The sequence below is a fragment of the Sceloporus undulatus genome, chromosome 3 (genome assembly GCF_019175285.1).
Source record: "Sceloporus undulatus isolate JIND9_A2432 ecotype Alabama chromosome 3, SceUnd_v1.1, whole genome shotgun sequence".
NCBI classification, from domain to species: domain Eukaryota; kingdom Metazoa; phylum Chordata; class Lepidosauria; order Squamata; family Phrynosomatidae; genus Sceloporus; species Sceloporus undulatus.
The window spans coordinates 125877335-125896279 of NC_056524.1; the positions used below are offsets into that span (position 1 = coordinate 125877335).

The following is an 18945-nucleotide window of genomic DNA, read 5'->3' on the forward strand; positions in this document are numbered from 1 at the left end:
ACTGGCATTTAAGAAAACAGATTCTTTAAAAGTGTAATGGACGTTTTCATAAATGGGTCAGGAAGGCTCCATAGTGAAGACACTTCAGAATTCACAGCAGCTGGCTAATCTGTATTTCTCCATTATGTGAGGCAACACTTTCATGTTACCAATGAAAATGAGTTCAATTTTAATAATGATAGATAGGACCCGAACAAACAGGCCAAAATAAAGCTGCTTTGGGTCACTTTGGAGGTATGCTGTTTAAATGAAACATGCATCTTAAGAGGCCAGAAACTGCTCCAAAGCTGTGCTCCAGTCCTTAGGATTGGAGCGTGGCTTTGGCGTGGCTTCTGGACTCTTAGGACACATGCATCATTTAAACAGCATATCTCCAAAGTGACCCAAAGCAGCTTTATTTTGGCCTGTCTGTTCAGGCACATGATAGATAGATAGATAGATAGATAGATAGATAGATAGATAGATAGATAGATAGATAGATACTGTAGATAGATAGATAGATAGATAGATAGATAGATAGATAGATAGATAGATAGATAGATAGATAGATAGATAGATAGGTCTTTTTTCTTTTTAATGATGAGACAACCCTTGGCATCAGTTTATATGCATGCTTCCAGCCCAAAACATTTGTGTGAGGTCTATCCCATCAAGTGTCAATTCAAAGATGTCTTACCAGCAATACAAGAAAGAACGTTCCCAATTAAGCTTTTCAAGCTGCATATAGTTTAGATACTGACTCAAAATAACCATATAGCAAGGTTACCATAGCAACTTGTAAGCTCAGTCAAATATGGTTACCACAGTTCTCCTCCAATGGTGAAACTGGAACAAAATGCTTGATATGCTAATAAGAACCACAGGGGAGGGTGAATGTGAAATGAATGAGGAAGGGGATTAGGAGAGGTTTAAACGGGCCTTTATGAGTGGGTAGTGGCAGTGGCTTTTCCTACTTAATTCACCGATATTTAATTCTCTAAGTTCTCCAGATCTGACAGCAGATATCTTCCCCCAACATTGCTTTCTTCCTAAAATATTTCATGGCTCAAAGTTTTGCAGGAGTGGAGAAAGTGTTGCTCCTGGGCTGTTACGTTGTGCTCCGACGTGTGCAGTAAGATTTATTAAGGAGGTATGATTGCATCTTCCAGGTAATAGATATAGGCAAAGATGCTAGAAATCGTATATCAGATAATGGCATACTTGGATCCAACTCAAGGCACAGAAGACCATAGCAGCTAGAGTGGAATCCAGAGATTTGTTCTTTACTTTAAATTTAATGCTGGGATGAACCATGAGTTAAATGTTTTCCTCGGAAATGTATAGCATTCTGTCAATTTGTAAGGAAATTTATATTTCTTCTTCTTCATCATCATCATCATCATCATCATCATCATCATCTAGTGTGCAAGTTTCAGGTGCTATGCCTGAACATGTTGGGTGTGGGAGTTGTCATTTATTTGTTAAATTTCTGTCCTTCTGTCTTTACTTCACTGAGTTCAAAGTGATATACATGGCTTTCCTCACCTCCACTTTATATTCATAAGGTAGATGAGCCATGGGAGTGTCTAATCCAAGGTCCATCAGTGAATTTCATGTCTTATTGGAGATTAGAACCTTGATTTCCAATGCCCAGCACTCTAATCACTATAGTACATTGGTTCACATTGGCCATACTCCAAGTCATGTCCGTAAAACTGTGCACTCCACCTCTGACCTTCTGACTGAACAATTATCAGGATCCTTTATGTGTGTTCAGACAAATCAACCCTCTCTCAATAGCATTTACCCAGAAATAGAAACGGCCCAGGTTTTTCAGCATTCATATGTAATGTGTAGTTTGCCTAGACTTTGGGACCATAGATTACAGAAGACATGACAGACATTTCATCAGTGCATTTACAACGTTTCTGGCTTAAATCTCTCCATATGAGATCAGTGTGGCTGATGGTGTTGAATTTTATTCTGCTTTGCACCATGTAGGTATCACCACAAAAGGAGCTAATCATCAGCTACATCGACTTTCATTACCTTGTGGTGGATCGGTCATTCACAGCACCATTTGACTTTGGAGAAGCATTTGGTTCTGAGGAGTAGATAGTCCTGAAGAACAAAATTTAATATTTATTTCATACAGAACTAGCATAATCTTAAATCCTATTCTGGGAAGAAAGACAGGTTAGAATAAAATGCATAAATAGTTACACATCCATTACAAGAAAATAATCCTGTTGAGTGGCATGGAACACGTGTGTGTGTGTGTGTGTGTGTGTGTGTGTGTGTGTGTGTGTAAAATAAACTAATTAGATATATGCACTTACCTCGGAGTAGATCTGACCCAACACAGTGGAATTTGCTTTCCAATAAAAACCTCCATGATAGCTTTGCCTTAGGGTTGCCATAACTTGACAAAGATTTGAAGGCACATAACAACAAAGACAATGTGTAGGATTCAAAAGCTATAACACTGCCTTCATCTGCAAGTCCATCTCTCTTCATAGTTTTAATAAACACCTACCAGTACTACTTTGGTTTTCTTTTAAGAAACTGTACACTATTCTGTGTGTGCGTGTTCCCCCCCCCCCCTTTTTTTCCAGGCAAGCATTCTCTGAAGATATCAGCCACAGATGCTGGCAAAACGTCAGGAAGAAAATCTTCTAGAACATGGCCACATAGCCCAAAAAACTCACAAAAAACTATTAATAAATGCTTCATAAAGAAGTCAAATATCTGTTGGTGAATTGCAGGTGACTGAAATACTTCCACACAGTTCAAATCTCTCCCAGCAGGAGTTGCAGTGAGGAAGAGATTGGCAGGTTTGTTTTTACCTGTAAGTAATAAATTAGCTGAGATACACATTGAAGCAAATAAGCTGTTTTATTTCCAGGTATTTTATGTACTGGTCACATTGTTTTAACTGGAATGTTGTAACATCCAGCCGGGATATGCCAAAGTTTTGGAGTGTTACCTGAAATCGAGTAGGTGCTAGACCAAGTTGGATTTAATATTCCATTCACCTTTTTGTATGTATCATTTGCCACCTCAGTTTCTTTAGTACAATCAGCTTTATTATTTTATTTATTATTTCAACATTGTCTGTTACATTCGCTACAGCTTTGGTGGTTATGATTCATAGTAGTCACTTTGCTTCAGTTATTATTCTTCTGTTGTTATTAAGACAAAGATTTTTAATGCAAGAAGAATTGAATGTATTTCCCCTGTCTTTGTGAACATTGATGGTTTTCAATTGTCTATCATTCTGGCAAGTTTTAATTTGGTTTTTTTTTTTTAAATTTCTGGTGCTGTTCAGGCTGGGTGTACACTTTGTATAAGCTTAGTGGGTACTCTTCATAAACCATAAACCCCAGAAAGACAAAAGGGGAGGGATGAGCCTCCCTCAAAATGATCCAGCATCATTCAATTATTGTTGAGCCTACTCAGGAATAATCATTCAGAAGCGTACTAAAGGATCAAACGTGAAAAAAACATTAAGACAGCTTTAGTCGTTGAGTCCTCCCAGAACTAATAAAGCATGACTGCAACCTATCCTAAGCATACTTACTCAGGAGTAAGGTACATGAACACATGGGGGGACACTTCTTAGTATACATTGTGTTTGTAAGAGTTGGATCTATGAATAATAATGTATTAGGAAAGTAATTTTCACAGCCCCAGCATGTACCTGCATGTAGGCAAAATGCATGCCAGGGCTGAGGCCCACCCCCACTGCTTAAAACAGTTCCAGGGTCCCCGCCACAAGCTCATATTATCAAAATAGTGCTAATAAAGAACTGATTTTTGCAAGCCTATATATGTCTACTCAGAAGTGAGGCACAGTGAATTCCACAGAGGTTACTCTCATGCAAGCAGATGCAGGATGCAGCCAATCATGCAGCAACCTCATATTGCAGAAGGCAGACCTGGTTTTTCCAGCACAGGGTGAGAATAGTGGGGACTCCAGATGTTGCTGGGCTACAACTACAAACAAGAAGCAGCAGGCTTATATTATACTACTAACCAACTGGGGGCACAACATATTTGTAAGTTAAAATGAAATGATCTGACAGAGACGTGTCTATTTATCAAAAAGTACCCATATGTATTATCCACATGGTTTACATCACAATCATTAGAGTAATCCAAATTGTAATCCAATTCCAAATGGCATATACAGGTTGGCAATGTGGATATACTATGGGTATTTTTGTAAATAGACATGTCTCTGTCAGATCATTTCATTGTTAACTTACAACTATGCTGTCCCCCTTCAGTTGGTTGTGGGCTACAACTACCATCAATCTAACAACATAACAATGTAAGTAAGGGATTATGGAGTTGTAGACCACTATGTCTGAGGTCTGCATGTTCCACTTGAGCATAAAGTCTCCTTGAAGGTTTTGGTTCAATATTTTTTCGTGATAATTTTCTGCAAATAATCTATATAAATAATAATATTGGTCTGTACACTATTTCCAAGAATCAACCTGAATATGTTGAAATGAAATAGAATACGTACATCTTTGGTCCACCATTTTGTCTGAAGCAGTGGGAACTCTGTAAAGAGAAAAATGATTACGATAACAAACATGAATTTCAGTTGATTCTGTACTCAGTTACATCATAGAATGCCCTATATCGGGCCGGATAATCACAATGTGGAATAATTCTGGACCAAATGACAACAAAGGCATTCTTGATTAAACAACAAAGGTTTCATGTGTAGTTCATTAACAGAAAGATTGGAAGAACATTGAAATATTCACTCAACAGTCAAAAAGGGTATTCAAAAGGAATTCCCTCAGATTGATAATCTTCACAGTTTGTTGATTTTGCGCGAGAAGCCCATGTGGATTTCTTTGTGCAGAATCTGAGTTTTCTGTAAAGAGAACAAGATTTTGCTCAGAAAATGCAGTTTTTCTACTAAAAAAAGCCCCCCCCCCCATCAATGGCATATATATAGTCTTTGAGAACTATGCAGTTTTCAAAGACTTTTCACAGCAGGGAGAAAATTGTTAAAATAGTATTTGCTTTATTGAGGACAAAAAATAGCAAAGGTTTACATAATACAGAAGCAGGATGACAGGGAAAGGGTTTTTAATGCTTTTTAGGGACAGGCTTGGGAAAGTTACCTTCTGGACAACTCTATGAAGTTCCCAGACAGCATGACCAGTGATCATGCTGGCTCTGAATTTTGGAGCTGTAGTTCAAAAGTAACATTTTCAAGCTCTGATCCAGAGGAACTCCAGTAGCAAATATCCAGAATGCACAGAAGTGAGGAATACTTCTGACATCCCTTGAAAAGTAATTTGTAACTTACAAGCTGTTTCATAGATGGCATGGCAGGAAAGCAGGTTTGAAACCAGGGGTAGAATTGATGAGTAAATTAACTACTGGGGACTTCCAAATAAGCGCAGTGGTATGATGCACACATTCTTATTTGTTACATTCAGGCCTCATTATTTTATGTGCAGCCTGAACACTAAAATCAGTATACCTGTGAAAACCTAATATGTGAACAATCTGATATTGTTCTGGAAAGAATAATGAAAACAAGCATTGTGCTTATCCTTACGGTTTATTATTGACAGGTATCCCTGCTGCAGTATGGTTGGCCCCAGGAATGCCTGTCCAAAGGAAAGGAACAATGAATGTTGAGTATATAAAATACTTCAGAAGCATAACAGGTTATGAACGGTGCATGCTTCACAATGTTCAAGCACTTCAGTTTATTATTCAGATTCTTTGAACAGGGATGGGAATCAGGGTTCCACTCTTTTTTAGACTGCAAGTCCCAGCAGTCCAAGCCAGCATAGCCATGGTAATGATGCTGGGAGCTGTGGTCTAGCAATACTAGAAGGGCACTAAATTTCTACCACTCTTATGTTATCATTTTCTCATTCCCATATTGCAGAAAAGAGTTGCTGACTTAGAGAGTGTGGTTTGACTAAAGTATGGCCATCACTTCAGAGGCAGATTTTAACTAGAGCAGTGGTACTCAAACATTTTTACCTGGGGACCCCTTTTTACATCTACATATGGACACTGCTTCCCCCCACTCTACATAGTTTACGATAAAAAATATTTTGTTGATTCAGTGTGTTTTTATTGCACATTCATGTATACTTATATTTTAACATTTTGTAAGGAAATAACTGTTCAAACTAAAACAGTTTATTTAAGTACGTAATCATATTTAACTCAATGCATGCATAATTTTACCATAAAAAGTTTGGGAAGAGGAGAGGAGGGATCAGGGCATACCCCTCCAGGGTACTGGGGGGCGGGGAATACTGCCCCATCATTGTGAACCTCCTGAACTAAAGACTCCTGGTTGCCAGACAAAGTGTAAAGTTGTACCCAGGCAGAACTATGTCTCGACTGCATCTGCCCTGCAGAAATAATGCATTTTGACACTCTTTTAGCTGTCATGGCTCAATGCTATGGAAGTCTGGGATTTATAGTTTTGTGAGATATTAGCCTTCTCTGTCCATGAGCACTGGTGCCACAACTAACTATAATCCCAAGATTCCATAGCACTGAGCCATGGCACTAAATGTGGTTTCAAACTGCATTAATTCTGCAGTGCAGATGCAGCCCTTATCACCTCTCTTCTCTGCGGCAGGACCCTCTGCCCTCTTGCAGGGTTCTAATGTGAGCAGCCAGTGTAGATGAGGACAGCACAAGAGTATTTGACTAATCCCTGTAGTTGGACACATTAATTAGAATAAGGTGAGGGTTAGGTGAGGATGCTGGATCTCCCCTATGAACACACAACATGCACATCTGCACAAAAGTTGTCCATCTATTAAATCAGCCCATTCACTTCTTAAGCATTTCCTAGGCTATGAGAACTGAGCATAAACTTGATAAGATTCTAGTGCATACCTTTTTTGTTCCATATCAGCTGTGATGATCTTCTGATTTGAGACAGGGGGAGGCATCCATGACTGCCTATTCAATGGTAACAGACAACTGGGTTAAACTATAGCTTATTTTATACTATTTTCCACAGTGGTGTCCGGTGGATTCCATGACTGAAGGAAACTGCTCTAGGGATGGATTGAACTTTAAAGAAGCATACAGGTGTTAAACCTCTTGAGAAGAGGGTTCAGCACTTTGGATGCCTCTTTTAAAATTCAGCCGAATTCCCAAAGCAGAGTCACCACCACCACCAGGTACCACTGCTTTTGTATTTGAATAACAGAAAAATCTTATCCCTGGGTGTTTAAGTCCCATTAATTGATTTCCATTTAAATTAGTAAAGACTTTGATGAGTTAACTGGTGCCAGAACCATATTATGATTTTCATTAACACAAAATGAAAACCCTGTCCCCATATTCTTTGGTTTCTGTCTTCTTACTGAGTATTCTGAGATAAATTCCTATACAGCGTCTCTAGCATTTTTATCTCAGATTACTACTTCTTGTGAAAGAGAAGGAAACACCATGGCTACCACATGTTCGCATATGCATAATTTCCTACAGTCAGAATATCTCCTCCATGGTTAGCATGCATAATTTCCCAGTTTAATCTATACCATCTCTGTTAAGACTCTCAGGTTGAAAGCCTGGGATTTATAGGAATAAGCCTCATTTATTCATATGCTTTATATTATATGTTGATTTATACCTTGCCTTTACATTTAAATATCACATTATGCACCTTCCTTCCAAGAAGCTCCTTCCCATTTTCCCCTCAGAATAACTCTATGGACTTTATCACACGGAGTGAAGCGCCCGCTCCTTTGAATAAATGGGGATTAAATCTTGTGAATATCCGAAAGAGTGGGATTGTTTTCAGATGACATCATGAGACATGCATTATTCTGGCATACACCCATGAATAAAGCGGCCAAATTGCACTGCTTTTTATTTTCGGGGATCCCCAAAATAAAAGGCAGCACAATGTGGCCCCTATCAAGGGTCAATGTCGGGATAATGGCAAATTTGTGCGTGTCATATGAAAACAATCCTGCTTTTGCGAGATATTCACAGATTGAATACCCATTTATTCACAGGATGTGGGCGCTTCCATCCATGTGATAAATACCTATGCATGGGTAGTGTAGAGATAATGGCTAATGGTGCATTTACACTGTAGAAATAATGCAGTTTGATACCACTCCCTCTTGTGGAATCCTGGGATTTGCTGTTTTATAAGGTCTTTAACCTCTCTGCCAAAGAGTGCTGGTGCCTCACAAAAAACCATGACAGTTAGTGTGGTGTCAAGTTGCATTTTTCTACAGGGTAGATGCACCCTAGATAAGGTTACGCACTGAGTTCACAGCCAAATGGGGATTCAAATTCAGCCTTCCAGTCCTGGTCCAACCCCTATAACACACTGGCTCTTTATTTGCCCCAAATGGTAGAAATGACAGAACTCACACTGGGTGGCTCTTTGTGCACACCTGCCCTAGAAAAAATCCTTACAGCTTAAAAGGCAATTGTCCTTTTCATGTGTAAAAATGTAAGTAAATAAATAAATATCTACATGTGTTTGCCATTTGGAAGAAATCATAGAATCATAGATAATGAGTTAGAAGAGGCCACAAGAGCCATCCATTCAACCCCCTGCCATGCAGGAATCCAAATCAAAGCATCCTGACAGATGGCCATCCAGCCTTGTGCTCCTAACTCAAATGATCACTGTCCTTAGCTTTTACTGGGATCTCTTCCTTTGTCCCCATGTTTTTCAAAGTCCCATGAATGTTTACCAAGCCTATTTTACAATGTCAGAGAGGGTGTTCTTTGAGATTTTCTACTGGTTGAACTGAAGTAGCCTGATGTTAATGGTCTGCAAATGTAACTCTTGAGCTGGTTGCATGTTTCTCCTTCCTGACAGCTAAAAGCAGAGCTTGGAAGCTACTTTTAAGAAAAAGGAAAGTGACATGTTGATGTTCTCCACAGATGAAAAGTAATAATAGGATGATGCTCTGAATCCCATGTCATGCTCTGGGTTGGTATAAAAATTGGTTTCATTTATTTGAGAAATTAGGCAAAGTATGGTTTTTTATACCACACACACACACACCCACACACACACTATGTAACAAGACGAGAGCGTGGCAGTTAAAGGGTCCACTGGTCAAGTGAGCATTGGAATGGGGCCTTTAAAAGGTTGTGGTGCAAGACTAACAGGAGTGTGTAAATACATGTCAGTTAGGGATAGGAATTAGAGTGGCTAGATAGGGAAGAGTGGGGTGAAAGATGACGGTGAAGGGAAGGAGTTTGTGTTTAGGGTCAGTTAGGACAGTTAGTTGGGTTAGCCAAGATTATGAAAAGATAGTGAAAGAGTTAATGAGATGCATTCAAGTCGATTGAATTCAGATGAGTTAAATAAGTAACAATAACAACTAAGCCTTGAAATTCTGTAACCCTACATGTTTATACATCAAGTAAACTTTACTGTATGAAGAATGCCTGTTTAATAAATTTTGTAATATACACCATGCCTCAAGGACTATATAGTGCTATGGAGAGGCTGCGTCCAGACACATGTGTTGGTGGTGGAAGGAATTGTTTAAAGGTGGTGGCAGTGATGGGGTCTGATTTGGTGGCAGTGGATGGGCAAATGAGGTCTACACACATTATCCGACCACCATTCAGTTATGGATGTCTTTGGCAGACATGATATTATTTTTTCTTAAATTAAAAATTATGCAAGAGTTATTTTAGAAGCTTCTGTCAAAAAAATCACTGGAAGTAATTTCATATTAGAATCTCTTTTATAAAAATGTGTGTTTATTAGCACTTGGGTTATACTCCCAACAGTTCTCAAAAGCACAGCCATGTTAGTTCTTTGAGTATAAAAATAAGGAGACTAGTAGCACCTTTTAAGACTCATTTTTGTATTTCAACAAAAATTTCATGGATCACAATCCACTTCCTCAGATGCACTGATGGAGTATGATACCGAAACCTGAAGTGTAAAAAATATAAAAACACCCAAGACTTGAATAGTGCATAGGAGACTTGAATCCATTAAAAAAATTGTGCTAAAATAAATAAATCAGTTGGGGGAAACATACAGGCTTGAAGCCACCCCTTCCGGCAACACATGCCGCAGCCCCAATCCACCTTGAACCCAGCCCAAAAGGAGCGGCAAAGGTCCACTCCTTTTGGGCTATGGAAACCCACCTTTAACTGCTGGCCATGGCCCCATGGTGACTTCAAGATGCTCCAGTGTGTATAACAATCTAAATGCAGCATCGCCAGAGCATCTTGAATGCCCCATGTCTTGAAGCCACCTATATGTAAATGCGGTGTTCTGATGACACCTTGAAGGCATCTTTTAAGGGCTGCCTGTTCCAGTCTTTAATCTTAAAAGTGCTACATGGCTCTTTTATATTTCTCTAACTGTAAACATTTTTAAAGGCTTACATACCTTTCTTCTTCACAGGTGATGTAGAATTGCCAGTGCTGAAAGACACATCAGGCTCCTTGCTGGGGGCGAAAAAAGGCCACCAATTTGGTATTTTCAGGCATAGTTTAAGGCCATGGGGAGATAAACAAGTATAAAACATGGGAGGTAACATCTGACTAGCCTATCCTTTTCAGGAATTAGTGATGTTTCTCAGTTGATGACATTATCGCTAAGCCAAAGGGAGTCAGAGATACAAAACTAAAGTGGCCTTAGGTGAGTTTTTTTGATAGTTCCTGTTGAATGATCTTAATTTTGTTCAGTTTTTAAACACACCTAAAATATGACTTCAGCATTTCTTGATATACAGCGGTGCCCCTGGATAGAAATGATCGTGTTATGAAATTTCCGGGGTACGAAAAAGTTAGATTGGAAAAAACTGTTCCGGGTTACGATTTTTTTTCGGGTTACGAAATTTTTTTCGGCGCGAATTCAAACGCAAAGCGCGGCTAGCGGCTTTCCACGCTAACGGAAAGCTTTTCGGGTTGCGAAATTACTCGGGTTACGAACGGAGCGGCGGAACGAATTAATTTCGTAACCCGAGGGACTACTGTACCTCCACTGCCTGAGGAGGAGGAGGAAAAGGAGGAACAGATCTTAAGGCACTGTTGATTTGAGGGAAAAGCCAACATCATAATTATGATATTATTTATAATTATTCTATTAAATAACTATTCAACTATTTAAGGACTACATTTCCTATTTAATTAAAATATGCATCACTCGGTTGTATTTATTGTATTTAACAAGATTGATATGCTTTTTCTTTTAAACATGCTGTACCCTGCCTCGAGCCTTGAGGAGAGGCCGAAGAATAAAATTATCATTGCTATTGTTATGTTATGTGCCTTCAATTGACTTAGACTTATGATTATCCTTTTAGGGTTTTTTCCTGTTGAGATGTTTTCAGAGATTTTTAACTGCCTTCCTTTAAGGTTGAGAATGTGACTTGCCCAAAGTTACCCAATGAGTTTCCATGACTGAGCAGGGATCTGAATCCAGATCTCCCAATGTTCTAGTCGGTACTCAAACAATTAAACCACACTGGCTCATATTATATGCTGCTCATTACACACTGTCCAGTTTCTTTTTGCTGAGGAAATACAGTTGATAGTCAGACTCCAGACAGACTTCTTAAAGTATTGAACCAGATAGGCTTCACCCATCCCAAGTATGTTGGATTTTTGCAACCTACTACTGGTCACTATGAGTGACTACCTTATTATTATTGCTTTTTGGGATACTGTGATTTCTGACATGTGCTCCAGCCTTCAGCAGAGCTTGGAAAATTACTTCTTAGGACCACAACTCTCAGAATTCCCAGGTTTTCGTGCAGAGGGCTGAAATGTTCTTTTTATCTTGGCTTCCCGTAGCTATGTCCTGTAATGAAACATTCTCTGCACTGTATTATTGGTTTCCAGTGGAATGCTTTATTGCTTGACACTGCTGTCAAAAATGCTTTGGGATTTGTGGCAAATAAGAAATGACTTGAATATTTCAAGCAACAGCAAGCAGAAATACAACAAATCTGAAATAACTGAAGATTTGGGGATTTTGCATAGGCAATGAAGTAAGATCATCTGATGCAATAAGGGACAGGACTCCTATTCCTTTCATGATTGTGTAGAGGAATTTCACAAGTGCTCCTTGTGTGACAAGCATAGGCTGCTGAAATTCCTTTTCTATACAGTCATTAAAGTGACAGGAGCCCTGCTCCTTATTATCTGGCTACCCTACATTGAAGAAAGGGAGGGGAAATTATGCTGAATTGAGAGAGTTATATCTTTATTTCTAATGGTATTGTGCACAGTACAGGCATGTACAGCCCATCCCCATGTGAGTACAGCTGCTCGTGCAAGAGAATATAGGAATCCGCAAGCTCTGAAGCTCTTTCACCACTGTACGTTATAATACAGTGGTGCCTCGGGTTACGAAATTAATTCGTTCCGTGGCACCGTTCGTAACCCGAAAAGCTCTCGTAAGCCGAATTGCCATAGGCGCTAAGGGGAAAAGCCGCGTTCCGTGCGAAAAAGCCGAAAAAAGCACCAAAAGTCGGAACCCGAAAAAACATCGAACCCGGAACATGATCCCTATGGGATTGTTTCGTATCCGAAAATTTCGTAACCGGGATTGATACCGAGGTACCACGTACTGTGATTCTACTTTAACTATCAGTCAACATCCTGCTGATTATGGCATTGGTAGTTCGGTAAGGAATAGAATTCTAAAGTCCCCCCTAAACAGATGAAAGGACCCCTATTTCCTTTGCCCCTCCCCACCCAGAATACATACATCAACATCATGCCAAGCTAGGGTTGCCATATCCTGCTGGGGGGCAGGACTTTCCGGTTTGTGGCGGTCCGCACGTCCCGCCCCCGCCCCAGGATTCCCCCCCCCCACGATGGATGCCAGGCAGGGAAAGGAGCCTCGCCTCAGTGAGGCTCGTTCCTTGCTTGGCCTCCTCCGCTGGGGACGGAGGCGGCCTGACAGGGAAAAGGGCTTCGCCTCAGCGAGGCCTTTTCCCCTGCCTTGGCACCTCCTCCACCAGCGGAGGAGGCGGCAAGGCAGGGAAAAGGGCCCGCTAGCGAAGCCCTTTTCCCCCGTCAGGCCCCTCCATCGCCAGCGGAGCGACGGAGGCGGTCTGACGGGGGGAAGGGCTTCGCTCAGCGAGGCCCTTTTCCCCTGCCTTGTCACCTCTCCGCGGCCAGGAGGGGGCCTGATGGGGGGAAAAGGGTCTCGCCTTGGCGAAGCCCTGTCCCCTGCTGTCGCCTGCCGCGACTACCATTCTCTGTTCGTACCTCTCGGCTCTCTGCCTCCCCCTTCTCTTCCTCCCCTTTCTCCTCCTTATATATTCTTCTTCCTCCTCTCTCTCCTCCCCCTTCTCGTCATCTTCTTCTTCTTACTCTCCTCCTCCTCCCCTCTTCTTCTTCCCCTCTTCTTCTGCTCTCCTCCTCCTCCCCCTTTCTTCTTCTCCCCCTCCTTCTTCTCCACCTCATCCTTCCCCTGTTCTTCCCTTTTTCTTCCTCTCTACTTCCTTTTCTTCCTCCTTTTCTCCTCCTCCTCCTCCTCTTTTCTTCCTCTTCCTCCTCTCTCAGCTTTCTCCACTCTTCTTCTCTTCTGGTTTTTGGCCAGAAAGGGGAAGCATTTCTGCCATTGTCTAGAATATGCCAATGTCCTCCATTTGATCATGCCTAAGAAACATGCATTTATATGAAAAAAATTTCAAAATAATCAGTTTTGCGTGCCCTCCATTTTAAAAAATGTGTCCTACATTTGTTCATTTTGTCCTACATTTGTCCTACATTTGTCCCAGTTTGGAGGTCCTGACTTATGGCAACCCTATGCCAAGCCATTATATGAAAAAGGAGGCTTACATACAACTTCTGTATTCTGAGCAAGTCTCTTCCTCTCCTTGCATGGATTCAGATTAGTCAATAAATTTGCATCCAGGCAGGAGGGCTAGGTTGGACCAGAAGAGGTGTCATGGCCCTTCCTTTTCTAGAAGTGATCTGTTCTGCCATAGTGTCCTGCTATGCATGTTTAATGTTTGGGGGAAAGAGATGCACCCTGTACAGATCTGCCTGTGTGCTGCCATCAGGGTGGGTCAGGCATTTCTTGGTGACATGGCCAATTAGAGACTAAGGGCAAACTGAGTTTTCTAATCGGTATGTGGCTCAGAGGGTTACCCTCTTTGCTGTTAAAGCATCCAGTTTGTGGGTGGGTAGGGGGAGAGGAATGACAAAGCTATGTGAAAGAACAAGCATGAAATTGAGCACAGTTTTAATGTGTATAATTTTTTTATTCTGTTAATGTATATATAATGTATATATAATGTTTTGTATTTAATCTTAGTTTTTAAATGCATTTACTACTTGCTTCTAATATGTAGATATTGCATTTGATATAGTCTGAGGACTTGTTCAAAAAATTTTTTGATTGCTTGATCACCCTGAATCAGTGAGCTTAGCAAAATATGTGTATCCAGGAGGGAAAAAATTACTAGTTTCCCAGAAAGCAAGAACCAGGGGCAGCTGGTGGCTCTGCTGTCAGTATGGTAATGTATCCATTCTAAGCTTTACTCTTAACATTAAAAGGAGCATCTGAAGTGCTAAACCCTCTTCCCCTATAGATTTATCGCCTTGGATTGCATCTTAAAAGTTTGGACTAAAATCTAAAAGAGGATTTACTGCCTCACAGGCATCAGCTGCCACTGTTCACATAGGAAATACCCAGCTGATACCCACCAAACCTGGTTCACCTTTGAATGGATGGCACTGACACTTAGTGTTACAGTTGTCCCTCCATATTCGCTAGGGTTAGGGGAACAAGACCCCCGTGAATATGGAAAAACCGCAAATAACAAAAACACTGTTTTTACCTGAGAGGACACCTCTCTAGGAATCTCTAGGTCCTCCAGTGCAACTCTGTGGTCAATGTCCAACATACACTGACCATAGAATGGCACTGTAGTAGCTACAAATGGACTTTCAGTGCAACTTTTAGTTAAAGCTGACCACAGAGTTGCACTGGAGGACCTAGACAGTCCTAGAGAGAACATATTAATGAAATCCGTGAATAATCAAATCCGCAAATATCAAAGCCGCAAATATGGAGGGATGACTGTATTTTGTTTTTGACCCTTTGCTCACACATACCTCTTACTTGACCTGCTCTCTAAGGTGGGAAGCTTATTTGCCTTATCAGCATCACTTCTGCCAGAAATCCTAAACAGAGAAAAATAGCAACATGAGTTTTCAATAACAGGTAAAATTTCCTTCTGTTAATGGAGAAAAAGAAAAACAAAAGTTGCCTGAATTAAAGTGTCAACATCTAACATGTCCTAGCAAAGCAGGAAAAAAGGAAGTTTTCAGTAGCTGTATGCAATTTTACAATTTTTACTATCCTAATGAGAATAGACTACAATACTAGCTGACTCAATATACTATTTGTGCTTATTTATTTGGGGGGAAATAGCTTGCTGAAAGGTTTAATTTAATCACTTTTTAAAAAGCAATGAATTATTTAAAAATCCAAGATTATTATGTGTTCGTTTTTCAAATGAATCCTGTGTGGCAGTGGGAAAACATCAAATACTTTGACAAGCCTTTTAATGAAGAAGCAGAGTGTCTCTACAATCAAAGCAATTCCTTATGACTCCATATGGAATACAGTGTTTTCCACAGACACCCCAACACATACATTTTTGAAGATCAATATGATTTGAGGATGTCTGTTGTCTACAATTCCTTATGGAACACAGTTAGGAGGTTTACAGCCACTACATCAAACCCAAGAAGCCATGATAACTGGGCTTAACATTGATTTCATTAAGCCATTAGATTTACATTAAAGGGGAAAAAAGAAACAAGATTTTTTTTTTTAACCTACAATGGATCTTATAGTAATTCCCAAGAAACCTTGTCTTGACCTCTGCTGAGGAAGCTCAGTTGTCAGGCTCCTGGTACATGCCTAAATTAATAGTTCGCTAAAGTTATATCATGCATTTTTATTGGAAAGTTGTACTTGTGAATAGGTATCCTAAGGGCTGAGATGACAGAACTGGTGTTGAAGTTAAGTTATTGGTGTTAACTGTGAGCTTGGTTAACACTGATCATTTCAGCTGAAGTAACTAAATTAATTTATGAATGTTGATTGTGTTACCTAGATCTCACTTATTCTGTGGCAGAACTCAGAGCTATGGACCCTTTGGTGGTTGTGGAAAACTATGTAGCCCTGGCATATGGCAGAGTAAGGAAACTGCCTTAGGCAGCAGCTCCTGGAGGCAAGGAGTAGGGGTAAGATACTGCCATGGCTCCATCCTACAGCATCCTGCAATTTGTAGTTTTGTGAGGCATCAGCACTCTTTGGCAGAGAAGACTAGAGACCTTATAAAACTACATATCCCAGGATTCCATAGAAAGGAGCTAAAGCACTTAAAATGGTGTCAAACTGCATTATTTTTACAGTGTAGCTGCGCCCTAAGTTCTGACCCCTATATTAGTGGAAGAGGTGCAGTAATCAAGTTCTTCAAGTATCTCTAGGTGGGGAATTCCTTTTTTTGTGAGAATAGACATTGGAATCCAGGCCAATTCATCTCCCCAAACAATTTTGTCTTAATTATGACTCTCCGGAAAAGGTTATTTTATTTCATCCTGACAACAGCTTTATGAGCTAGATTTAACTCAGTGTCAGCAATTCCTCCAAGCTACTTAGGCTGGAATTCTATACACATTTACAAGGGAAGAAGTCCCACTGAAAGCTGTGGTACTTATTTTTGAGAAGAAATAGACAGAAATGCGTATCAGTTTCATGGCTGAATGGGGATTTCTGAACTCAGAACTCACTTGTCAGACACTATTTGTTGCACTATACCAGGGGCAGACCACTTGGGCAGTCCAGGGCCCATTTTATGCCCCTGCCATAGATGCCCCCCAAAATATAAGCAACTGGATGTCTATTTTTAGTGTGGAAAACTGCAATTTGTTTAAAACGTAGCATGTCATTCCTGAAGGCTTCTGAAAAAAGGCAATTCACCAGAGAGGGTGGCATTAGAAAAAGTTCAGTCTGAGCAATCTGGAAAGGTCAAAGGTAACAGAACAACTTTGGGAAGTTGGTTGCAGTCCTAGGACCACCCCTTCCCTATCCCACACTGTAAAATTAAGATAAAAATCCTAATGAACTAATAAACCTGTGTCTCTTAGGGCCTGAACAGACAGGCCAAAATAAAGCTGCTTCTGGTCACTTTGGAGGTATGCTGTTTAAATGCTGCATGCATCCTAAGAGGCCGGAAGCCATACCAAAGCCATGCTCCAGTCCTAAGGATTGGAGCGCAGCTTCGGCGCAGCTTCTGACCTCTTAAGATGCATGTGTCATTTAAACAGCATACCTCCAAAGTGATCCAAAGCAGCTTTATTTTGGCCTGTCTGTATGGGCCCCAAGTCATCAAAAAAGTCTGGCTGAATCCCATCATTATATAATACAAACCAATAAAGCAATCTGTGTAAAAAAAACCATACCTGTCTAAAGTAGTGTCAGATCTATAACGGCTAAGCAAAGCTTTTTGATCATCCTGTTCATCCGCATTCCTGCAATGAGAAAGTAAATTAATTATAGGGGGGGGGGGGAATTTAGTGACTTCAGAGAAGACTTTCCAATTTCCCAAGCATTCAAATTAGATCTGCCTGTTAACTAATGTTTCTCAAATATCAATAACAATGTTTTGCTATGTGCCTTTGAATCTATTCTAAATTATGGCAACCTGATCAAAGGGGTTTCTCAGCAGGGTTTCTTCAAAGGAGATTTGTCAATGACTTCCCCTGAGACTGAGGGCTTGTCTACACCTACCAGAATACAGATGCCCTGGATTTCCCCTGTTACCTCTGTAGTGATGCTAGATCACTGTCTACATACATGTCCCACTGTGTTGCCCAGTGCTACTGCCATTGCTGGTGTGAGTCGGCTCCCTTTGAGGTCAGAAATGAGATACCCAATTTTTTTTGCAGGGGAGGACCAATTTCATTTGGCCTATGTAGACAAGCCCTGAGAGTGTGTGACTTTCCCATGGTCACCCAGTCAGGTTTCCATGTCTGCACAGAGATTCGAATTCTGGTCTCCTACAGTCCTAGTCCAACCATTACATCACATTGGCTCTCCAACAGATCTTTTCAATTGAACAATAAATTAACATATTCCAGTAGACTAAAGTTACAAGTCGAGCATATTTAATAAATATGATGTTTCCTGGAATAAATAGCAGAAATAATTAACAATATTACCTTCACATAGCCAGCAAATCAAGTGAGTTGTGTGTCTTCAGCCCAAATCCAATTGCTAGTCTTAATTAGAATTGGATGCATTGAATCAATGGAAATTTGATCAGTTTCATTGATTCAATGAATTTGCTCCAGTTGCATTTAAAAACTGGATTTAGGCATCATAACAGGAGAACCCCTGAAACGAAAGAGACTTACTAATAAACTAGTCATGACTAAATTGGAGCTGATTGGCTTAAATCCAGTTGCTAGTCCCAACAAGAAATGAACTACATACTATATAAGTGTTCATTTACCAAGTTTCTATTGATTCATTGGATCTATTTTAGTTGAGACTAACAATTGATTTGTGAGGACCTCCCTAAATATGAATCCAATCCATGTGTGCGCACAATGATAACCTAAGTAGTAAGCACTCTTTCATTGCTGTTTTTTTTCCAATTTGAACCTGTATGATGTAGATCAAATTGAAAATGATTATCACTCAATTCATTTTTCTTCCTAAAAGTAATAAAATAACTTGTTTTAAGATTATTATCAATGTCAACACAAGATACAAAGGTAAAATAAAATCACTTCAACAATCATGTGTATTCAAACTGGAAATGTTTGATTCCACTTAACAAGGAAGAAAAATATTCAAGAGTGAGAAGAACAATCTTAGATTTTCCCCATCTCCTTGAAAATTAGTTTCATCTTTTCTGATCCCTTAAAAAGCAGATCAAGCTCACTTCCAAACTTGAAATGTAGAATTAT

The 18945-nt window shown here is 40.1% G+C and overlaps 1 protein-coding gene across 1 annotated transcript in view; it reads right to left on the minus strand.

Annotated features, from left to right (window-relative positions):
• SCEL (sciellin) overlaps positions 1–18945 on the minus strand; it is a 66157-nt gene that overhangs the window by 25601 nt on the left and 21611 nt on the right. The window contains 9 exon segments of the mRNA XM_042458425.1: positions 2029–2100; positions 4514–4551; positions 5127–5181; positions 5570–5611; positions 5613–5621; positions 6883–6950; positions 10383–10440; positions 15073–15141; positions 17434–17502. Of these exon segments, the coding sequence (XP_042314359.1) occupies positions 2029–2100; positions 4514–4551; positions 5127–5181; positions 5570–5611; positions 5613–5621; positions 6883–6950; positions 10383–10440; positions 15073–15141; positions 17434–17502 (480 nt within the window).